This window comes from Telmatherina bonti, assembly GCF_933228915.1.
Source record: "Telmatherina bonti genome assembly, chromosome: 3".
NCBI classification, from domain to species: domain Eukaryota; kingdom Metazoa; phylum Chordata; class Actinopteri; order Atheriniformes; family Telmatherinidae; genus Telmatherina; species Telmatherina bonti.
Genome location: NC_136621.1, coordinates 14,783,305 through 14,808,755, shown reverse-complemented (window position 1 = coordinate 14,808,755; position 25,451 = coordinate 14,783,305). Strand labels below are relative to the sequence as shown.

Below are 25,451 nucleotides of genomic sequence, written 5' to 3'. Positions count from 1 at the left end.
TTTAGCATAAAACACAAATTGAGGCCAACATAAAATAGTCCCGATGCTTTAGCATATCTAACAAGTTTTGTAAAAAGTAATAAACATTTGTTGTAAAATGTTTATTTTGTGGGCAAATGGTATATGCAGATTAAACAACTCTTACCTGTGCATTACACAGTTTTAATGCACTTTTCAGATGAAGTCTAGAACATCACTACTCCACATGTCAAGGTGTTCTAGACTGCTAAAACCACTTTCATTAAAACTATGTAATGCACGGCCCATTGTTGTTTAATCGTTGGTCGGGGGACTCAGTGTCATCTTTAAGAGTAATTTAGAAAATTTATTATTATTTTTGTTATTATTATTATTATTAGTAGTAGTAGTAGTAGTAGTAGTATCAGTGTGGGGGAAACCATGCCATATTTAGGGTGACTGTATTTAGGAACTACACAACTCAGTTAATCAAGACTTTCACATTGAAGCCAAAACTGTAATATACATATAAAAGAATAACTCAGGATGTAAGGATGCCTTCTCATATAAATAGTCCTCTCGGCTTGGTATTGGTACAAGTGGGGACTTGGCTTGGTTGGGGGGTGCAGTATTCTGCTGGAAAGAGATTGCATTCACTCTGCACTACTCAAAAGCGTGAAGTATTACTGAAGGAGACATCAAGACACACAGCAAAGAGGAACCTCATTTAGGCTATCTACTGGTTAATGCAGCACAGGTTATGTTTCCACCCCACTCCGAGCAAAACATGATGCTGCATCAGACTGGATGATCATATTACTATCAGAACCTTAACCAGCATGTCTGGCTGTGAGCCTCTCTCCCAGTCGGAGCCACCTTTGATCCAACGTACGAAGGTGTTTTGTGTTGTCTTACAATGTGCTTATTTACAATGCACTTGCTTTATAGTCTGCTTCCAGTAATTGGTTTACTTGACACTGACCAAGATTAGCATTTGTAGGCAGACTAAAGTGTGCTTTTTTTGTTTTATCTTTATCCAAATAAGAGTTTGCTTGGCCTTTCACAAATCCCCAAACAAAGCAGACTAGGATTCAAAAGGGCTGTTGTGAACGCACCCTTGCTTTATTGTAGTTACACAATCCGGTTTAACTAAATATGAGACTTGCAAGTCAGCTAGTTGATGTTAGGGTAGCTACAGCATGAAAATGTTGAAGAATATGTCCTGTAATCAGTCTGCGTTAATACAGAAAGATGCAAAAATGAATACAAAGGGAATATTTTGTCATTTTCATTAAAAACATATATATAGACAGAAGTCATTGTCCAGACTCAAGGATCCATTCTACCACCACCAAACAGGAAGCCAAAACTCTGTGGGAGGAAAAGTTATTAGTTTTGCAAAAATAAAAAGCAGTGGCGTGGTGGTTAGCACTCCCACCTCACAGCAAGATCACTGGTTCAAGCCTTGGCTATGGGGAGGCTCGACTGGTGGTCTTTCTGTGTGGTGTTTGCATGTTCTCTCCAGGTACTTCTTCCCACCCTCCAAAGACATGCATGTTAGGGTAATTGGTTACTCTAAATTGCCCATAGGAGTGAGTGTGAATGGTTGTTCGTCTGTTTGTGTTAGCCCTGCAACAGACTGGCAACCTGTCCTGGGTGTACCCTGCCTCTTGCCCGAAGGCTGCTGGGATAGGCTCCAGCTCCCCTGCAACCCTTACTCGGATTAAGCAGGTTCACAAAATGAATGAATAGCAAAATTTGTAAGTAACAATTACAATTCCACATACTTCAACCTAAAAGTCATTCATTCATTTTCTGAACTGCTTAATCCAATTCAGGGTTGCAGGGAAGCTGGAGCCTATCCCAGCTGGCTTTGGGCGACAGGCAGGGTACACCCTGGACAGCTCGCAGGGCCACACAGAGACAAACAACCATTCATGCTCACACTCACTCCTATGGGCAATTTAGTGACCAATTAACCTATCATGCATGTCTTTGGATGGTGGGAGGAAGCCAGAGTACCCAGAGAGAACCTGCAAACTCCACACAGAAAGGCCACTGACCAAACCCCTCCCCAGCCAAGGATTGAACCAGTGACCTTCTTGCTGTGAGGCCACAGTGCTAACCACTGTGCCACTGCACAGCCCAACCTAAAAGTCTTCTTTACATAAACCTCAGTTTTTGTAAAACCCCATGAGCCGGACAAGATTTTATGAGAATTAGGGCTTATGCAAGGTAGCCGCGTAGCGGTATTTGGGGGGTTTTTGTTTTGGTTTTTTTTTTTTTTTTGCTTTCTGGGGAGAATTTGCTACGGCTTTTCGAAGCGTCTTTCCCTCATTTTCATTCCTAAAACTGAAATTTGCTGTTGTTTGTCCCATACCACGCTGTAATGAGTTACCCTGAGGATCCGTAATTCAGCCACACACAGGGAGTTCTGGACAAATGACCAGTTTATTGGTGAAGGAGTATGAACAGAAGATCAGTCCAGGGGAGTGGTCTGCAGAAGAAACCAGGCAACAGCTGGGAGGTAAACAGGATGGCAAAATACTCATCCAGGCAAAGACAAGGCTCAGAGATCCAAAGACAGGCAGGGTCGGTAACCAGAAGATCCGAAAGGTAGCGGTGTCCGTCGAGGGCAAGGCAAGGAGGGTAATCCAGGGGCATGAAGCAGAGGGTCGGCAACTGAGGAACAATCCGTAGACCGCTGGAACAAAACTAGACATAGGTCTGATTATTATCTGGCAGAAAAGGAGGGATTGGAGGGAGCTTAAGTAGGCAGTGAGAGAAAAGGAAACCAGGTGAACTGAATGAGGTAGCAGAGGCAATTAGGAAGCCAGCAGGTGGATCGAGTAATCAATGATGAGCGCAAGGAGATCAGGGTGGCAAAAACATGACACCACGCCATCTTTACTGGAAATGAACTGGCCACAATCCCTCAGGTCACGTCCGGGGACACAATTTTTTTTTTTTTTAAAGTGTTTCCATTACACTTTTGCAATATATTTCTAAATCGAAAGTCTGAAAAACCACCTTGTGAGAGCGTGAAAAATTATTTAGCAATATTTGAGACTTTTGTCGGTATAGGTGTTTCCATTAGCATTTTTTAGTGCGATATTTAGTTTTTATGCAATTCAGGTGTAATGGAAACATGGCCATTGCTTCCCACAATTTCAGGCACCGCTTATTATGCCCCAAAACAACCAACTGGACCTTTCTGACCTTGTTGCAACTATTTCTACTTGCTAATCCAGCGTATTAATGGATGTTTTATTTCAGTGACTCTGTAATGTGACCAAAGTTAGCAGTGTTTGTTCAAGCGAAACACAATCATGATAAAGCTTGTCTGATAAACCCTTGCCCACCCTCTGGCCACCCCATGCTTAAAAGTCTAGCTCCGCCAGTGATTTTCCCTGTCACGTCTGCACCTCGTGGCCCATAAATAGCCGCACAGTGCGGCAGTGACAGCGTTAAAAGCGCTCAGCCCCGAGTCTCCACCTTCTATGTAAATACCAGTGTGAGTGAGAGCGTGAGTGAGTGGGACCCGAGGCGGAGAGAGCGCTCTGTGAATGAGGAGGTGGGTGGGCGAGGGGAGGGGGGGTGAGTTGCCTTCACGGACCTGCGACCCTGAGCTCAGAAGACGGAGGTGTGTGTTTGTATGAGGCTCTCCCGTGTTCTTGTGTTTTGCATCCGTTCAGAGGGGGAGCAGCGGTAGGTTACATCTGGATGCTACCATGTCGTGATCACTGGGGTGTGCCACGAGAGCATCAGAACAGGCTGATCCATCCGGGCGACACGGTGAAGGAATAAAGCGATGGGCGGCCAGATAACGCGAAATGCCTTATACGGTAAGGGGTCAGATGTTTTTGTTTTTTTTTTTTGTTTTTTTTAAAATTTTGTCTGCATTTGTGGTTCTGTTCGGGTTTCATTGATAGCAGATCGTGTTGGGCTGTTGTCATCTTGCCACTACAACCTATTCTTCGGTCATAGCTACGTCACTCCTGTAATTAGAATAGGGGGTCTCGAGACACGCTGTGTCTTTTGATGAATGCAACGTAATAAACAGGATACCACCACCTCCTTGTGCACTTACAATGAGACCTTATTGGATAGAAGTGTTATTGTGAGGTGTTTTCCTCATGGGAATGGGCTTTTGGGGAAGGATGGGGAGTGAAGGGGGTTCCCTCAGCTCCGTGGTTCCCCTCATTAATAACAAGCTCAGAGCTACAGAAAATCAATGTATTTGCAGCTGTGTTGTGATGTGTGCTGACAAAGAAGTGTAAGCCTCCATCTGATGAGATGTGATGAAGAATCAGGAGGTATCTCTCTCCTTTTTTTTTTTTGTTTTTTTTTTTGTTTTGCCCTGCAGAGTTGATTTAACGTAGATGAACTGCCTTTCAGCTACTTTATAATTAGGTTTTATGTTGTGAAAGACACCTTCAGGCCTGTATTCTAACATCAAACGTGTCCACCGCCTCCTCTTCAACCAACCAAATCACTCCTACAGAAAGTGAAGAACAATTTCCCCAACTGACAGCGTGATGATAATTGATGTTTAAGGGAGAAATTCAAGCGAACGTGTGGGAGGTTAAGCTGTGACCCTGCTGCTGCAGCTTCTGCTGGTTTTGACCACCTGATCATTCTAATTAAAGCCTCAAGATTAATCCAATTACTCTAAGCGGGAAAGGCAGCAGGAAGAGCTCCTTTTCTGTGGGATCAAGGTCAAACACCTCATGAAAGGAGTGTCTACCAGGTGCGTGTGTGTGTGTGTGTTAACTGCATGGTGTCAAGCGGTTCCTCCTCTGTGTACTGTAAATATTGGCAACATTTTGTTAAGTTACAAACCGGTTTCAGCTAACAGCCTTGTAAAGAGTTGTGTAATCCCCAATGTGACCCTGTTTCTACAGATGACTTTCTTTATTTTGTTATCAGGAAATTAGGTTGTAAAATGAAAATCTGCCTCAGTGACAAACAGGAAATATGGTTACATGTTTTCTTTAACTCTGTGACTAAATATCTTAAATCTGCAGCTGATTTTCCAGGTGATGTATTTTCTGTCAGTGTATTAAAAGGCATTTAATGATAGACCAAATGCTGGTGAATGTAATTTAGTCGGAACAGGTTGTAATATTTTTAAGATTAACCTGGTGAATAAAATATCCTTTTATAATGCACCTGCAGGCTGATCCATCACATGTTGTAAATGTGTTTTCATGGCAACACACCACACAACCACATCAACTCATCATCAGCTGCATTATTTTGTAGAACATTTTTCAACTTAACTGGAACCCAAAAAGTATATCATTAGGCTAGTAACAGTTAGCATTGTGCAAGCATAAAATAGTTTTTAAAAAAAAACACAGATAGTATCTAGATATAATTTTAAAGCATAGAAATACTTACAGAAAATTCTGCATGTCTGGAATTTCGGTTGCAACCTCACAGGTAGCCAGACAGTTTTTAACAGGCATTGCTGGGGATATGAATAAATGATAGTTCAGCATTAGCTCCAAAAAATGCTGAATGGATTTGAGCCATTAACGTGTTTCACTGCTCTTTAACAGTAAACATTTCTTTCTCTCTGCCTGCTTTCAGTTTCCATAACTTATTATACTGGAACATGTTTTACAATCTCCCATCAAAATTCCCACCTTCCAGATCTGCTTTTTTTTTTTTTTTTTTAACTTTGAGCCCAAAAAAAGTATTTTTTATCCAATGATTCTCTACTTGAGGGTCTGAACCTTCACTAGAGTCATGAGGCCATTTCTTGGCAGCCACAGATAATCATGCAGAGGTTGGAAATTAAGACTTCAGTCATGTCCTATTTATGCCTTTTAGTTACTAACTTGGTTCTAGAAAGCTTCACTCTGAATGAGTAGTTTCTTCTTTTTGTTGAACATGTTTTAGTAGAAGTACCTAAATAGTAAACTTCATTTATATTTCACTGCCTCTCACAGAAAATAAAAATAAATGCATTTATTAAATTATTAAACAATAAAGGCAGCATGCTGTGATTGACTGGGAACCAGTCCAGGTTGAACAGAAAGCTGAGGACCATTAATGGTTCACAACCTGAATTTCCTTGCTGAAGCTGAGATTTTAATTGTTTTGGTTCTTTGTAAATCTATAACTTGTCACATTAACTTTCCAGAATCTATTAAACAACGTTTAACATAAAATTAAGCCAGAAAATCCTGCAGGTTTACCTTCTGAAGTCAAATAATATTCCAGAAAGTTTCCAGTGCAGTGACTGCTGTTGTGAGCGAACATGAAGAGTGTGTTAGTGCCAGTGGGAAGTGGAGTGGGCTAAACTACATTTAAAAATAAGCTACAACTGTTGCTATGACAACCCACATCCATTGATGGGGACCATTTTACCTCTTCATCCGCTACTTTCTGGGGCTGAAAGGCAAAATTTGTGTAAACAGGCAATCAGATCTGAGTCCATGGTGGGCTTCTTTTCTCTGTCAGTTTGTTTTAGCTTAGAGGAACTAATAAATAGCTAAAACTATTCATCTGCTATTTAAACAAACATCACTTTTATTTATGCTTTCAGTATGTCAGTGTAGAAACGGATTGCGTTCTGTTCAGCTTCTCCTCTTTAGGCTGTTGTCCTCAGGTGTGAAGCAGCAGAGTACATCCAAACAGCATTTGCTGAGTCTGTTGCATAATTGAGTCTGCTGAGTGTGTGGGAGCTCCACTTCTGTGCTCCCGACTGACTAAAAGTGGGCCAGTGTCTGAGGCTGATTCGATGGAGCGTCTGGCTCCATTCGAACTGAATTGGATTCCAGTGCGAAGCTGATGCTGGGTGACAGAGATGCTACAGAATAGGGTAAATAATCAAAATGGCTAGGAGTCAGATTGGAGTACAGCAGTGGCACTGGATGTGAAATGGTTTAGGAAATAAAGCTGTTGAAGGTTTTATTGAACTTCCTTTTCTCATACAGCCTCATATTTTGTTCCATTCTCTTTGTGTGGCTGATTGACAGAGGTGGCTTTAATTAGACCTGGACTGTTGCAGTGGACTGACAGCAACAGTCTGCAAAACCTTGCATTGTATCTTTACATGCACACAAACAGGTCACCAGTGCCCACATAATGACTTCCTGTCGGACAAAACCGCATCCTGTCTGCCTTCAGTCAATAAACGCTGCATATCTGTTCACTTCTCTGCTTTCTGTTACAGTCAGAAAAGCATCACTGAGTTTATTTTGCCCTACTGTACACAGCTTTAGGATAGTATCATTTATTGATACTGTTGCATAACCCTGCTCGTGAAGAGAAAGCAGTTAGAGCAGGAAGACAAGTGGGTCGCAGTGGATGACATCAGCTACCCTTCATCACATTCATCCATCTCACCTTTCACTATCATCTCTGTGTAAATTATTGAAAGTAGCTTTAGGGCTGTGGTTAGCACAGCATGCTGACTTTGAGTAATTGAATTCTGTCAAATTGGGATTTACACATGCCAAACTAACAGTTTTTAAGGACTCCTCAGACTCACCGTGGTCCTAAACAGTAGCTGTTTCTGAGAAAATTACATCAATACACCCCAAAAGTGGCGCTACAAGGAATTACAAAGCACATACAACTGGTTTACAAAAATGTCTTTGTTCTACTGTAAATATGTCTTTGATGGTTTTCTACCCTTTGCTTTTGATGGGTGTCTGTAGTGACAGTCATACACACACAACAACTGACCCCATTGATGCACAACACATTAAACATCACAAAAGTACCCTGCAGACACAGCTAAAACTGTTTTGAAGATAAAAATCAGCTATCATAAATATAGCTGGATGTTACCAGCCTGGGGTGCAGGGTTGCCAGATCTGTTTGCTGAGACAAATGTGAAAACAAAGCCAAAATAAATAGCACAGGTTAAAAAAAAGAAAAAGAAAAGAAAAAGAAGGACAACCTTAATTGAGAAACATAAAAAAATGCTGCAACTTGCAAACTATTTTACATATTATTATTGTATTCTTACCAGCAAAAACTTTGAACATTTTTTACATACTTTTTTTTTCATAGAATTAGTTAAAACATACATTGTGCTATGAAAATAATGAAAGTGTATGCTGTCTAATGACTATTGGTGTTAATAATAGTCATTAGACACTATTGTTAACTACTGTTAACTATTGTAACAGTAAGAGTTGGAATAAAGATTACATCTTGTGCAACAATGATTAAAAGCCACCTTCATCATGTTATAAACACTCAGTCTTCTACAGCACTTCATTCTGGTGCCTTATGAAAAAGTGCTCACTAGCTTGTATTGCTCTGTAGTTATTCTATTTTACAGTCATTTGGTAAATGCTTTTGTCCAAAACAAACAACATGTGATCAGTAAGCAATAACCATAGCAATTAACCCAACATGCATGACTTGTGGATGGAAGGAAGCCAGAGAGAACCTACGCATATATGGGGAGAATATGCAAACTCCACACAGAAAAGCCACTGTTCAAAACTCCTCCCCTGCCATGGCTCAAACCAGCAACCTTCTGCCTGTTAGGCTGTTAGGCCACTGTGCTGCAAGTCATGAAAGGGCAACATTGGTCAGCTACAATAGCTGCAGGACGCTAATTCTAATGCTAGCTTTATTGAGAACACTTCTGTCTTACAAACCAGAAGTATTTAAAACAGACAAGCAGAGCCTTGTTGCTCCATGTGGGTGTTGATATCAAAATGATCAGTATCTGAGTTTACACACAATAGCAAAGATTTAGTGGAAAGTCACAAATACGAAGCCAAAAGAAAAACGAAGAATTTATTCTCCAGCAGGCATGCCCATCAGTTCGCTCAGTAGATGCAAATTTGCCAAAATATTTGCTGCCATGTTTGCACATCATTTTGTGTGGTGATGTTTAAGGAAATTTTACACAGGGACTGGATGAAAGATATTTGCAAGAAGCCCAGAGGAAATATTGAGTAAATCAGCCTTCTCACACAAGTCAAGGAAAACAATGAGTGACAAATGACCACGGGTGGTAAATACTAATGGATTACCTTGGATAAGATAGTTTAGTGATATTTGGGTTATTAACCTAGCTATTTTTCCTTCATCTGCCACACAAATATCTCATGTAAGCTACTCAGTTCATAATTTTATCGAGAATTTAAAATGTTGGCGATTAAAAATAGTTTTTATAAGTCTATGGGAAAAGGCGCCATGACTTTAGAAGTTTTTGTTGTTGTTGTTCTTTTTAGTTTTGTTTAAATTGCATTCCTACTGCATCAGCTTTTTCCATAGTAGCCTATACATTTTAATGACAGTATCACCCAGTGCTGGTCTGACTAGCATCTTTATGGATACCCCTCCCGACCTGTGAAACATTACTGCAGGAATTAGCCATTCATCACTGCACCAACATTAAACAAACAGATTTGTCAAGACGTTGCTGAGCAGCCCATCAAACCGTTTGGTTGCCACCAACAGAATGAGCAATGCATCGGCAGTGAGCTCCTGGTACCTGTCCTGAGGTAGAACAGCAGCTACAGTTACTGTCACTACCCAAGGCAAGCAGACTATTGGGTTTCCCATAAGCTGCTTCTGCGTGTGTATGTCTTTGTGTGTGTGTGTGTGTGTGTGTGTGTGTGTGTGTGTGTGTGTGTAGCAGGTTTGGAGATGAGTAAGAAGAGGAAACATAATACCTTGTGAAACACACTAAAAAATGAGCCATGAGCCTGTGCATATACTGAACCAGATTGGCTAGCCTTAATGATAATGTGCATGATTAATGGTTGCTATTATAGTGTGATTCATTTCACAGCTGTTTTTGCATCAGGCTGAAATGCCATTTTGTCATGAGTGAGTGGGATTGAATACATCATCCAGACAGAGCTATGTAAACATCATTAAGGAGCTGTTTGTCTCTGCCCTGCAGGCTTGTTGGTGCTCTTTTAAATGATGCTTTCAGCACATGTATAGAAAGAAACATCTAATAAGAACTTGAAAAGTAGCAAGATGGTTCTTTTGTCCTCCCTAACTTAATCATGTTTGTGGATGAAGCTAAAAAATAACAGAGATTGCTTTGGAAATGCAAACAAATCTCTATTTTTTATTTGATGTTGCCCCTTGTACTGATTATTCCCTTGTTTTAAATGGCTTAGAGACTTAAGATGAGCTGCTATCATCAATACAGCCAGGCCATGTGTGTGCTTGTGTTTCTCTGTAACCTCATTGGATGAGCGTTAATCTGGGCTTTACATGGTAACAAACAAGCACTGGGTTGGCATGTCGGCTACCTGTACTACGTAAGCACCTACAGGCTGTTTTGACTGAGTAATGCAGACTTATTGTGTGTTGTAAGGTGCTAAAATGAGCAACTCAGTGGAGATGAAGGTCAGTGGAAGGTTTGTTTTGCAGGATCCCAGAGACTCATGTGGGATGTATGCCACTGAAAACAATAGAAGGAGACAGTTCAAATGTTAACTAAGATGGATTCTACATGAAGTTAATTCAGTACCTTGTAGATACGTATTAATCATATGAATCGCATTGTTTCCATGTGCTTGTCCTGATGGTCTCGCTGTACCTTGAGAACATTTCACTTGGTGGATAGCTTTAATAGTTGCTCAGCAGAACCAGGAAGTAATTTGCCTCCCAAATAGTAAATATTTGAGTAGTTATCTCCCTCCCTTAAAATCCTATTTGCATCAGTTAGCTGGATCTTGGCCTATAACCGCCACTCCACATAAAAAGGAGATGGCCATGTACTTCTCACTCACTCACCATCATCAGCCAAATGAAATGCTAAGAGATTAGCTTAACACTCGTCAGAGATGTTTATTTGGGTATGACAGGTATTAGCTGGGCACAGCCCTGCATATTGTGATGAGAGACTGGAGTTGTCGTGCATGTGTTGCTATAAAAGGGATAATTAGTGCTGCGCTGCCAGGTGGAGGAGCAAAAGCTTTTTAGACCGTTTTCTTCCTAATAAGACATCCTTGACCTTTGGCTAAATGGCTCTTGCAAGGCTGTTAAAACTGCCTGATAACCCCAGCAGTGCGCTGTGTGCACAAACACTGGTTTATAAGAGGCAGCTGTCAAATTGATCTTAACAGGAACCATTTACAACAGGGGTCACGTCTGAGACCACCAGCATACTCCAGGATATGTGTTGCTCAGGTAACTGGAAGACTGACACCAGCCGTTTACCCCTCAAGGTGTTTTTCGCTCTTTCTGATAACTCCATGCTTCAACAAATGTCCGAGGCAAGAACTGTTAAGGAGGAAAATAGTTTTTTTCATCCATTAAAAGACCATTTCTGCTCAAATTTATTGTCACTTCAAAGTTGAACTCATATTTTCAGACCGACAGAGCCCTGAGGGAAAAACACCTTAGGAAGTGGTGTTTGCTTGCTGCTACAAGTTACCTGTTAGAAGATATGTGTGAGAATTTCACAAGTATGGAAAGTTATGTGAGAAGCTTTAAGAAACTGAATATGACATGTTCTGTCTGAAAGATGAACATTTTGAAAAATGTTACTGGCAATAAAATTAAGTTGATTATCTTCTGCTTTCATTTCATTTCAGTTTGTATTTAAGGCCCAGTTACAGCTCGCCCCAACTGTGTTTCTCACTATTGTAGATAGGATGGGTGCCTCTACACTTTTTGGGATTCAGAAGTAGAGGTCATGATCATCATCCTGATGCCTTCTTAACACGCTGTGTCAGAGGTTGGCCACAGTCCTGCAAGTGTTCGGAGTTTTCTGCTGCAACGTATCTACTCAATTCAATGGCTAATTAGCAGGCTAGTGCAGAGTTCATTGTCAAGCTCTGCACCAGTCTGCCCATTAAGTGTGATGTGTGTCAGGTGTGTTACAGCAGGGAAACTTCCAAAACTTGCAGGACTGCGGCCCTCGAGAAGCTCACACCTGCCATATGTGAAGAGTTGGATGACCGTAGTTCTGACACTTAATGAAAAGGGGCACTTTAAGGGATCGTCAACATGCTTGGGAGAAATTTGACAAGCTGTTGGAGATACATTTAATTCAGGTTTGTTGGAGCTGGGAAACATCTCCAACCTGCAGGAGAGTGTGGGACATCCCAGCACTAAGAGCCCAGGGCAGTCCCAATTCATCAAGTACAAGGCAGGCTCCACGCAGACAGGATGCAATAACGTGCATGACTGATACCTGGAACTGAAGCAGCACTCAGTCATGAGATATCTCATTTGGTTGGCTGGTGTAAATTCTGCTGCTCGGTGGTTTCAAACTATTCTCAGATTTCCTCTACTAGCTACACTAGCAAAGCAAAGCAAACAGTTATGGTTAGATTGGTGATGCAAAACATCACAGAGAATAACAATTTCACTGCAAATGGAGACTGTTGAAACCTAAAAGAGCACTGACATGAACAATCCCCAAAGGGACTGATGTAGACTTTTAAAAGGTTTTATGTGTCCTCTCTGGGTCTAAACATATATAGACTTTGCTGAAGGATTTCTCTGTAAAACAAAATTGGTGACATTTATAGTTTGTTTCCCTGCTCACAACAAAATGTATGTTGGAAATAGTTATGGTAAGTTGTCATGTGTCAGCGACTGTATGTGACTCCAGGCTGCTGTTATTTATAGCATGTTGGCAAAGCTATTCATGTTTTCTCTCTAACATCTACATAAGAACTATTATGATGATGTCTTTCCTGACTTTTGGTGTTTTTCCTAAAATGTATAATGTATTCATGTCAAAAATGCAAAATGAAACATGTTGAGTCATAACCAAACATTTCCATTTTGAACTGGTCTGTCTAAAGGACATTGTCCCACACTCTTGAGGTTTTTTCACATTCAGCTTTGCCAGCTTACGTTGTGTTTTGTTTTTTAGAGAGAATAGGATTTGTCCTTTAACCCTCTGAAACAACAGTGTTCTCTTTTTGTAATTGTACTGTCATTAACTTTAACCCATAAAGACTAAACGTATGAAAAAATGATCAGATAAGTCCATTTTTTTACATTTATTTGTCCCTTTAACAAAATGTCAAGTAAAAAAGTACAGATATTTTTTTAGGGATATTTACCAATTATTACCATGTGATATGTAAAAATTTTACAGTGTAAATTTTTATCACATATCACATATCACACTGGGGTCTTATTGGTTAACACAAAGCATGCTAGCTGAGGCCTGGAGAATATGAGGTTTTTACAGTTTCTCAAAGCACTGATCAGGCTCTGATCTTGGGTTGAACCTGCTGGTACATCCACTCCTGGAAACACTGACAGCTGACAAATTATTATTTTCCACAAATGAATGATCTTTCTCCCAGTAGAAAGATGGACTCCTAATTTTCTGAAAATGGCCTGATAAGCTTTTCTATATAAATATGCAGCTTGATGGGTTGTTTCTCTCAGGTCATTGTTGGTGTTTTTCTTCTTTAGTGATGTGTTAACAGACACCTGAATGCTGAGGAGCATCAAACTGATAAAGCATTTGTTTTACAGACAACTGTGAGAAATGTGACAAGTTGACCCTCCACATTGTTGCAGTGACATTTCTGCATATGGCAAAAAAAAAAAAAAAAAAAAAAAAAAGTCATAGTATTTTTCTAGGAAACTCTATGGACCTGTGTGATTAATGTAATTGAACAGTAGTGGGGAAAAAAGTTGAGAAAATGGACCATTACTGAAGCCAGACCGCTGTCTGACACAGGTGCCAGATCAGTGGTTGACTTTGTGTGCTCATCACAGCATCCCCACATGTAATTGGGGTATTTTGTTCCCAACAAAAGCGACAGCAACAATAGCACACTGTATTTTGGTAAACAGTTGTTAATCCGACACCAAATTCAATGTATCCATGTTGCTGTCAAGCTGAGCATGGCACAATGGGTAATGTCCACTATGGTGGTTATGACTAATGGACTGAAGGACAAGGAGCTTCAGTGTTGACAACCTCTTAATATGGCAACTTGATGACAAGAAAATAAAAAATAATTCTCTCAGCAACACAATCATGTCCATTGGTATCCAGCAGCTAGAAGTTAAGCCATAAGAAAAGACAAAACCGAAAATTGACAATCTTTGAAAACATTTAAAACTTACTTCACCAACTTTTATGAACATATTATGAGTTTATGTTTACATTCCTGTGGATTGTCAATTATTTACGCTAGTTTCTGTCTAGTAAACCATAGTTTACATTGATATACTAACAAATAATTAATATAAAACAGAATAACTTTGAGATTAGATATCCTTATCACTAACTGTAGGCCACTGTTTAATGTTGCCAGTCCAGATATCCATGCCACTGTGCCTGTCAGCAGGCGGTTGCAGATACCAGCTAATTCAGACTTGCCAGCACAGTTATAGTGGTGCAACACGATGGCGCAACACAAAATGGTTGCAAGATTTATCCATGACGGCACTGACACTGATAATTATCATTCAGTCAGGTTCGTTTGATTAGCAGCACCTGAGTGTTGCTTAACCACTTTAGGTAGCTGTGTAGTATGTTATATTGTGTTCTTTATCTGATAGTATTTAATGGGCTACTAAGAACCAGAAGAGCATTATTACACTCCAACAAGCGAAACACTACTACTAAGTTCAACAGGCCTGACTTCTTTTTTTTGTCAAAGAAAAATAATGAAACAGAGCTCTAAACTTATTATTCGATAGCTTTTATTTCCTCGTTGTTTGAATGTAGTCCTGGAAAAAGCACACAACCTGCATTAGACATCCACATTCTGTAACTATAAATATAATTTTGCTGTGTGAGTAAACAATGGACATCTGCTGTGTCCCAACCGATGGCTGCGGATTGAGCTGATTAAGACCTTTGGATATGAGGGGTTGCTTAGAAACATGAATTCACACATAGCCTGTTTCCCTCCACAGCAGCTGCGCCTCTTTAGAGCCCGCTAATGCATTCAGCTCAATCTGCCCGAGACCACGTGTGCAGCATTCTGCTCCTCTGAGGCACTGCTTTAGACAAAAGGCTCAAACGGTGTTCCTGGATTGGAGCCAGTGAGAGGTGTAGACACGCTTACAGGACGTAGATCAGAAAGGGTCATGACTAGATAAACAAAACGGGACACAGAGCCAGGGAACACAAAGAGAGTCGGGTTTGGGACGGTATCTGTGTGGTCTTATCAAGACTCCACCAGACATCTGGTGCTGCCGGTGTGTTGGGTTCTTTTTTTTTTTTTTTTTTTTTATCTGTTGAGGGGCTTGTTAAAATCAACCAATATTTGATTATGACAGTGAGAAGACAGTAAGTCCAAAGCACCAAAGACTTCACATTAACCAAGTCATATTTTCTACTAGAGACATATTTTTGTTATATAGACATATTTTTTCCATCATTTTCAACAGCATAATAGATTAAACATATCTTACATTTAATCTTGTTGATTGATGAGCCAGATTTTCTTCCTCCTAAAGATGGATATCTAAGCATGCAATGCTTTGATTGGAGTTTGATTGGAGGGAAAATGTCCTCTTACTTGTGTATCCAAGGTAAACATCAGGTTTCTCTGATATAAAATTCTCTGATTTAAGAAAATGGGAGCAGCAATCATACAAGGACATGGTAGCCTGAATTGTCTATAATCCCACACAGCTGTGAGACAGGACGTGTGGAGAGTGGAAAGAAAACTTTTAGCTAAGTCCACATTGGTTTTTTTTTTTGGTTTTTTTGTTTTGTTTTTCTTTTTTTGTGTGTTTTTTTTTTGTTTTTTGTTTTTTGCTTTGTTTTCATTTATTGCATTCTGAACTAAGATATAAAATCTCAGTAAAGAAAAAAGATGAGTCATACACATATAAACTAGATCAGAAGAGATGAAGAGTGGATATAGCAGAATAATTATATCCCTCACACAGAAGGACTAAGGATAAAAAGTTTAATTTAATGAAGGTAAAATTCAGATATGAACACAGCACGGTTCATGTTTCATCTAATCAGCTTCTTTTCACTTGGCTGTCACGTGACTGAGATTATATTTGGACAGTAAAGATTTACACTTGTTCCTTCTTAAGACGAAGCCATTAATGATATAAAGTGGGTTTTTTTTACCCAGTAATCACTTGTTTATGCAATTATGTCAGTGTTGGTGGATGATGGTTCTCTATGCAGTGGTGTTGTGTCAGTGATCGGAGATCACAGGTTTCCCGTTTAAATTTGCTCCCTGAGATCTGCATTAAGCCTTTAAGGCCCGACTCATGTAAAAATGGTAAGAAAAGTTTTTTTTTTTTTTGTTGTTTTTTTTTTTTTAAATTTGAGGTCTTTTTGTGGGAGTTGGGGGGGCGGGTATTATATTAAGGCCACTGAAGAGAAAACAATTCTCAGGATTTTGACTTTTTTTTCTCAGAATTCTGACTTTAATCTCAGAGAATAAAGAATTGTTTTAGTGGCCCTAATACTTCTATAGGATTTAGGATGTGTTAATATACAGTATGTTAAACTATTGTAGTGTATTGTAGTGTAATCTTCTGCTTCCTTTTTTCTTTTGCTTATCTTTAAGGGGGCAGAAGACCAGTATTGTGTTCAACAGGATTTTGAGCAAAGTTTTTACTATAAAATGATGCAAAATATGTCTGAGACTGTGTGCATCGCTTTAAGGAGAATTCTGCACATCCCTTTATATCTGTCTTTGAGAAACAGGGTTCTTAAACTGTTTCTGTTTCCTCACAAATCGAATGACAAGCTGAAGCTCCTCAAAGACTCAAACTTTCATTGATGATGCTTTTGCACATTTGTACAAAACATCTCCAAGTCATCCCAACCTTTTCTCTTTTTCAATTGTACGTCTTCAATTACAGAATATTAAACTGTCCGATAAAAACCACATTAGCTGCTTTATATTGTTTATTATTTTAACTGATAATACTAAGTAAAAGATTTTAATTTATTTTTCTTGCCGTTAAAACATACTTTAAGTTTAGATGACTGATCAGGTCACTTTAATCTGCAGGTTCGCAGCTCTAGAAAATGTGTGAATTTTGGTCCAGGGCATGTTGCAGAAGCCAGTATCCCCCAGACTCAGCACAGGCACCTCTGCTGCTCACGCATGTAATCATCAAGTCAGCCTGCATTCCTCTGCAAGGGTAGCAATATGCATTACTTGTTCTGGAATATAAGTGTGTCACTTTTCATTGATCTGATATATTTTTTTAATTACTATTTATTAGGAACAAAGACATGTAAAATTTGTTGAGTATGTTGATTTATGCTGAGGCCTAATTGTTACTGACACCAGAGTAACTTGCAGTTATGTGGACCACCTTTTTGTACCTGTGGACTTTGGAAAAGTTCTACTTGTGAACTGAGTTCCCATTCTGAACATGCACTGCAGTCATTTCCTTTCATCCTGCAGCATCCAGTGTGATTATCACTAATAAGCTTGTTATTTAAGTGCTCACAAATAATGAATAAAACCTAAAAATCTTGAACTGTCCACTCATAAATGAACTTGTTGGTCAGGAGGGAAAGCAGTGACTGGCCAACCAGAAAGTCATAGATTGATTCCAGGCTTCCCCTGCTGAATTGTCCTTGGGCAAGACACTGAAGGCCATGTTGCCTGCTGATGCATATGAATGTGAGTGATTGGAGGAAGCACTTACTATGTAACAATAGAAGTGCTGTGTGAGTGTGTGTGTATGGATGGGTAAATGTGATGTGTGAAAGCGCTTTTAGTGGTCCACATCTGACTAGAGAAGTGCTGTGTAAGTACAGTACATTTACCATGACCTTATTGTCTGCGATGCGAAGTTGCAGTAAAACTAGATCTGCTGTGGGGTTTCATCTGCATTTTTAATTGAAACTAATTTGTTTCTCTTCTGATCTGATCTTTGTCTTTCTTAGACTCCCTTGGTGGCCCATTCCCATCCACGTCACACCGATGTCACCACAAACCCAAGAGGTGCTTGCCAATCCAGTGTGGCAGCATGGGTGGGCCCATTCCCACCAGTCCACTTCTTTTCCATCCAAATGCCAAGGGGTCCCAAATAGTTATGGACCTTGCCCAGAAGACGGTCAAGAGGCAGGCTAGTTTCTGCAATGCCATCACCTTCAGCAACAGGCCCATAGCACTCTATGAACAAGTCCGCCTCAAGGTGTGTTTTAACAGAATTAGGAATTCATCAATGACAAGTAGATTCTTTAAATTTTTCATAAAAACACAATTAATACAACGTTTGGTTCTCCTCTCAGATCACTAAGAAGCAGTGTTGCTGGAGCGGAGCTCTACGTCTGGGCTTCACCTCAAAAGACCCTTCCAGGATAAACCCGGACAATCTTCCCAAGTACGCCTGCCCTGACTTGGTGTCCCAGAGCGGCTTCTGGGCCAAGGCGCTGCCTGAGGAGTTTGCCAATGAAGGCAATGTCATCGCCTTATGGGTTGACAAGAAAGGCAGAGTTTTCTACCGCATTAATGAGTCCAGTCCCATGCTGTTCTTCAGCGGAGTCCGCACAGCTGAGCCCCTTTGGGCCCTCATCGATGTTTACGGCCTGACTCGTGGAGTGCAGCTGCTAGGTAAGACAGCCAATTGCAGGCACCACAGGGACTGTAGAGATTAACATGGACTGAAAGGCAATGGGGTTTAAAAGAATTATGCTGCTTGTTTTCCATGTATTAACTGGAAAACTTGTTTAAATATGTATTTTGATAACCTCAAAACTAGTGCAAGCCATTGCTTTGACCAAAAAATATTGGCATATACCATAAAAGGAGTAAAAAAAAAAAAGCAATTAGCAGTCAGAGCCAAGGGGAGTCTTTAACATGTTTTCAATCACTATGTTTTCTTTCTTTCCAGTTCTGTGGATACTTTTTTTTCTTTTTGTGTTGGTGTTTGTGTGCACAAAGGTCATTTCACCCTGGCCAACAAAGTCAATATAGCTGTATTCACACAGACACAAAGCATTTCTTTTGGAAGAGCTCTGCAGCTTGCGACTTTATCTTGAGAAGGCAAAATCTTTATTCATTTTTACATTTCAGTTGGAAACGAAAAATTAGTCGTCTGCTTTTTACCCATTGCGAGTTATCATAACCACATCATGTTTCAGCAGTTGGGGCGGTTAAAGGCCTTTCTCAGGAAGCCATAGTGGTTCATCTTCCTTTATAGTCTGAAGTTTTAAATCGGCTACTCTAACCTTTTCTAACCTCAAGACCACTCATCTTGTTGAGGTGTCCTGTCTTTAAATGTTTCTGTAAAATGGACGCTCCTACTCCAGTAAACCACAGTGCACTAGTTAATACAAGCTTAGTGAAAGATCTATCTGTTCAATTCTTATTCATAGTGTTGACATTGGTTAAACTCACTCCATCATTCTAGTGAACACTTCAATACTTATTTGGTCTTACTTACTTTTAGGAGGAGATGTTTGATACACAGTTATCTTCCATCTCCTCCAACTCGTGTCTTTTTCTAAGCCATCCCACCCAAGCAGAGACCTGTAGTTGCTGTGATTAGAAGTTGTTCTGGAAGTCTGATGAGCAAATGAAAGATGCCTCTGATACATCATCAGCACCCTGTAAACAGTAGCTGCACATTCTGAGCCGCCTTATCCTCAGTAGGAGAGGCTGAATGAACAAATCACAGTCTCACCAAACTTCCCAGGTTTAGAGCAGTCACTTAGATAACAACATCAACTACATAATCTGAAATCAGCCAATCAAGAAATAAACACAACAGCTCCATCAGCTGATTAATCCAGCATGTGTTGTTTTCTTGCAATGGATTTTTTTACTCGTGCTTCTTTCTGGAAAAGCATTCAGCCTTTAATCACACCCATCCATTTGTGCCTTTTGCATAATTAAACTTGTGTTTCCAGTAGAAATAGTAAAGGGACAATCCTCCTGATTGGTCAGTTTACCTGGCCTGAGCTAGTGGTTTAATGGATGCAAATTTGGTTTTGGTCCTGAGTGCAAGATGAGATGCCAACATTTTTAGATGTTTTAATTCAAATTAAAACCTCCGGGTCTCTGAGTGTGGAGCTGTTTATATGGGTAAACAGCTAAAGACACATGGGGCTTGAACCTCCACAACAGACACAGAGCTCCACACCCAGACACAGGGCCCAAACACATGAGTAAACAGCTCCACAACAATTATTAAATCTAAAATACTCCTGAGAATCCTGCAAATCAACTTTATTGCTATATTTGTGAATAAAACTGTTGATTATTTCTTTAAACGTAAGACAGAAAAGCCTGCTTTCACTTCACTGCAGTCGACAAAGCAGGCTTTTCTTCTTTCCCGGAAACTGTAAACATGTCCCCCCCCCCCCGTCCCCCCCACCCCCGTCCCCATTTACAGTAAAGCTCTCTATGAAATCATGGAAGAATAGTAAGCTACATTTGACTAATCTATGGTCCCTGTCTTTACTCAAAAGCTGGACTTCATGCTGTAGCTTAGGATCATGTAACTAAAGCTTTAATTTCAGAGAACATGTATATGGAGAGATTCTGTGCCGTCATCCTTGCTACTGTTATAAAAATAGACAAGGGGTCAAATGTTCCATAGATAGCACAGTTGATTGTAATGGCTTACTGTGCTGATTGACGCTGGTATCCCCAGGCTTCTTTGGGTGGATGTTTATGACCCAAAACACAAGGGAATTCACCTTCTGGCTTTGGTTTTGTTCTCATTGTCACTGTTTGTTTCTGTATACATGATAAGTGGATCTCAGGCCTCGTGACTCAAAAGTCCTCAACCAATTCAGAACCTGTTTTGATACGTTTACACACAGAAAAAGTAATTGTCCTTTAATTTAAAGTCGTGTTTATAATGTCTCAAATATCAAAGACAATCTTATCATTCCAAAAATAGTCTCTAAGACCTGCCCTTTTCCTTGAAAATGTTTCTTCTAGGATATTTCTAATTAAAATTTAGACCACTTTAAACTATTTTTATTGGCTTTTTACAGTCAGGCTATATAATGGGCTACCCATAGAGTAGAACTCCTTATCCCCAGGGGGCCTGCTGACTGACATCTGCCCCCACAAACAGTGGCTTGTGCAGAGGGGTGGAACGCTGCAGGAATATCAACGTAGACATACATCATAGAGAGCAGACTCAACCCCTTTGTGGCATTGAAAAGCCAGCTGTGTCTGCTCTTTGTGTCACGTTTCTATGTGCAACACTCCATGAACCTTTTCTCTTTTCTGAGATGAACCCTCTGGCTCTGACATTTGAGGCCTTATCCCTTGCTTTCACTCCTTATTTCATGGAGGTCCTGTTTTCCTCTTTTTTTTTCCTCCCTACGTCAGACTATCAAACAAGCACGCAGTTCAGGCGACAACAGATAAAGCAACAGAATTGGAGGGAAAACAAATGGTAGTAAAATGATTACGTTTCTTCTCCTGTAAAAGGGCCTGTGCTTTAATAGCTGGGATAAATTCTGCTTTAGTTGTTATGAAAATGGCTTTTTTTACAAGTGTAGACATTTTATCTTTAAGCTTAGTTTTGCTTTAATTTAAGATACTTTATTGACCCCTCATTCAAAAGCTCAAATGTGCCCAACCTACTCCTCTAGTCGCTGCACTGGTGGTGACTAAAATTCCCCTTTAGGATCAATAACATTTATATTATTTCCATTTAAGTGTTTTCTAGCCACAAGTGAGATTATTCATTGTGCTGCCTTGGAAATGTTTTAATCCCTGCAACGTAAAGATTGAATTAAAATGCTATGGTGGATTAAGTTTCTCATTTAAAGACATTTTGTAGAGCCCGCGTGCACACTGTAACCCTTTCATTATGTAAATTAGAAGTTGGGCCATAATAGTGTCTCTATTCAGAGGGGACAATGCAGCACACATACACTCAAAACGCACAAACCTTCAACAGCCTCCTCCAACTACTGTGGCTTCCTCTCATCCATTGCTTCAGTCCATTAACACAGCCTCATCCCAGTTTGTATGTAAATAGGGTTTTAGATCTGACATTTGGGCTGGCACTTTGTGAATGGTTAAACACAAGACAGGCCTTGCAGAAGCCACAGATAATGAATGCTACTCTTTTATATACACACTCAGACTGTAAGTACAGACATGTTTTTTTTTATAGATCAGCAGTAATATTAGGACTTGGTTGCAAATGCGCTTGTGAATGATGACAACTGTTTTTATATTGACTCTGAAGATGCCTCTACTGAGTCTGGACAAGGTTGGAAATGGCCATCTTTTAGTTTAAATGTTCACCACTTAAAATGTTAAAATGAAAAATAATGTTGACATTTATTTCGTGCAAACCACTTTGTGCCTCTAGACCAATGCTCTCCACAGTCAATCCTTGAGGGCCACAGTCTTGTGGGTTTTCAGTGTTTTCCTGAACCGAAGTACCTGTCTCAAATTAAATGGGTCCAACAGCCTATGAAGCCCTGCACAATGACTCATCAACTGAACTCACCTTAAAGGTGCCCTCTACAAGGTGAAATTCAGTGAAAGAGTAATGTAGTCTATAATGCATTTCTATTGGTATCTAATCACTTCACTCAAATAACTGTTGTGTTTTTGCTCTTGTAGAACGAGTCATTTACATTTACTTGCCATGGGTCCATGAGCTGTACTTACAGCTTCCATATTTGCAATAGCACCATAGCTTTAAAAGTGCAGTAATGACTTCGTATAATAGGAGCTACAGCACCGTTCAGGATATGTAGCATCTTAAAAGGGTCATAGAAGAAGACAGTTTAGATTCTACACTATCACAGACATCCTATAAACATAGATGCCTCATAACATCATGCGGCATACACGAGCTGACGTCTCATTGCGCCACCATCTTGGATGGGTCTCCCAGGTGCCTCCAATGCATTTATTTGTAAGGTGTAGGCCCAACCACAACAATAAATTCACCAATTTTTTACCTGGTTTTTCTCACAGTTTCGTTTGTTACAAAGGGCAGAAATGTTGCTATAATACAGCTCACTGTTAAACATTAAGAACTATGTGCCAAAATATTTTTTATAACGCTATTTAACAAAGACATAAGGTAGCTACAACTTATATAATGTATAAATTATTTTGATACTAATGTGTTTGATTGTTTATTGATGCATTTGGATCTATCTATCTATTTTTATCTCGTCAAATAACAAATTATTATTCAACCTTGTGAAATGTAATTCCACACAATCTGCTTTGAATATTTTGCCAGTTATTGCAACCATATGCTGAACAAAATATGGGAATAGTTGCTGGCTTTCTCTTGACTACAGTTGACTCTTTCTTTATTACATTTATTAATTTATTAACATAGAGATATAGTTGGACAAAGTCTAAAAATAAAGTATTGTATCAAAATTGTGCATTTCAAAAGTTACCCAGAAAAACACTCGGGGAGCGCAAACCTCGGCCGGTGACTTTAAAAAGTCCCTGGATCCAAACGGTGATCCAGATCACCACCTTAATGAAATTAGTTCTTCCTTTTCACATTTCCAGCAAGTCCTGAAAATTTCATGAAAATCCATTGCTAACTTTTTAAGTTATCTTGAACACAAACAGACAAACAGATGAAGCCGGTAAAAGCATAACCTTCTTGGCGGAGGTAATTAGGCTACCATGTAAAACTCTCTTTGTGAAGCATCAGTATCACATTTTTCCATAAACACCTCATACGAGTAAAATTTAGTTGCATTTAGTAGATCATTCACTGTCTTAGCATTATTCATAAACCAATTATGTAGAAAAGTGTTTGTGTGTGGTATATTTGCGTTGTTCCACAGAAAATAGTTCTGTGGGGAAACTACAGTTGACTCTGCAGCAAGACTCGAAAGGGGAGAGACACATCCAATATGGCGGCGACGCTGGTCTCCGGCCCACAATGAGGCGTCTACTTATATATGATGTCCATGTACACAATGCTGAAATAGTAACCTCTAGTGCAGTCATCACTGCACCCAAGGCCTTGGGATCAACTCGCAGATGACAACATGTTTCATATATATTGGAAGAATTTTGGCGACTGACGGCGACTGTTCATGCACATCTTTTACCTGTATCAGTAATTCTAACATTCTGTACCTTTTAAAGGCTGTAACGCAGTTCTGACATCTTAAATTGACAAAGCACTATTCTACCTCTAGTAGATCAGTAAGAAGGAGAAAAGGGATGTTACTTATTTATTTTCTGCTCTCAGTGGTAAGGGAGCACTAAAACCTTTTTGATGATCTATTAATCTTGCATTTAATGACATGACCACCGCAGGCTCAGGTACTTCTTGTGAGTAAACAGGTGATCAAAAAAACCCAAAATGGCCAATGTTATCCATGGAAGATAAATGATATAGCTTGAGTAATTTAAGTTTACGTTTCGGTACAAGTTCACACACCAGATGCCTTAACATTCTGGGGTCCCTGGCATCGCCGACGATGCCAGGGACCATGTTGGGTTTAATCGAGCATAGCTGTCGAACTATAAAAGATAGAAACTTACTTATTTTTCCCTCTTAATCAGGAGATTCCGGGCTTTCAGACAGTAGTTCCGGCATCGCTGTAGCCCATTCATAAGCGATAGAGTGTTGTGTCAAAATAGGTGTTCCAATCAGAGCGCATGACATGTGTTTTTGTCCAATCAGAGCCGATGATGCCTCAGGAAACGCCTCCAAACAGTGTCAATCACTATGCATCAGTGTCATTAGCAGTCGGATAGCTGCCTTCTGTATTTACAAGGTCGATAAATTATGAAAACAACAACTTTTTCGCACGCCTACCATGCGTAATTGCTCAAACAAACATTTGCATTACTCAAGTAGTTTATTTCAACATAAACGACATGACGGCGTCGTAACAGATGTATAACTTGGTAACAGATACAGTGTGTGCAGCTAACAGTGATTTCGGAAAGCTGCGGTGCTTCAGTCCCCTTCCGTACCTTTAGTCATGCTTCGAAATTATAATACACTTTATTTCAAGCAAAGGAGCCTCATTTACATAGCAGTTTATGATATTTCAATTCAAAATAAAAATAATTTAAAAAAAAACAAGGTATAGGACATTATGGGGCATTGAAAGGTGGTGTTTGTTAGCATTTAAACAAAAAAAAAAAGTCAGGCGAGGTTTATTTCTCTAAAATACCCTTCGTCCCCAGAGGGTTAAAGTGGAGCTATGTGATGTCATCGATACTTGTGTGTTATGTGAGAAACATAATTTGGAGAAATACTCGATACCTGGAACCATCTGCTGCTTTGAACAAGCTTCTACACGACCAAGCAGGGTGGGGGTATTTATAAAACTAAATGTGTCTGTACTACAAAGGCTCATTGGAAATACATATTCAGCAAGAATATAACCTTTTTATGATTGCTATGCTATTCATATAAAATATGTGCTTTGCTTCCTGTGTTATGTTTTCATTTAAAGATGTAGTTTCCTTAATACAGCCTTAACTCGATGATCTAATCCCTCGTAATCCACGCAAAAAGCAATAAAAAACCTCCACATTATCCACAGGATTCAGTTGAATAGTTTACTTGAAACTTTGACAACAATTTGTTCAGCGGTTCTCCAAAGTATGAAGGCAAAATAAAAAAATATATATAAGAAA

The 25,451-nt window shown here is 39.7% G+C and overlaps 1 protein-coding gene across 1 annotated transcript in view; it reads left to right on the top strand.

Moving 5' to 3' along the window:
• Positions 1-3,701: 3,701 nt before the first annotated feature.
• neurl1aa (neuralized E3 ubiquitin protein ligase 1Aa) overlaps positions 3,702-25,451 on the top strand; it is a gene marked incomplete at its 3' end in the record, with an annotated part of 61,995 nt that continues 40,245 nt past the window's right edge. The window contains exons 1-3 of the mRNA XM_079264642.1: positions 3,702-3,803; positions 17,771-18,021; positions 18,119-18,440. Of these exons, the coding sequence (XP_079120768.1) occupies positions 3,770-3,803; positions 17,771-18,021; positions 18,119-18,440 (607 nt within the window). The 5' untranslated portion in view covers positions 3,702-3,769. The remainder of the gene's footprint in view (positions 3,804-17,770; positions 18,022-18,118; positions 18,441-25,451) is intronic.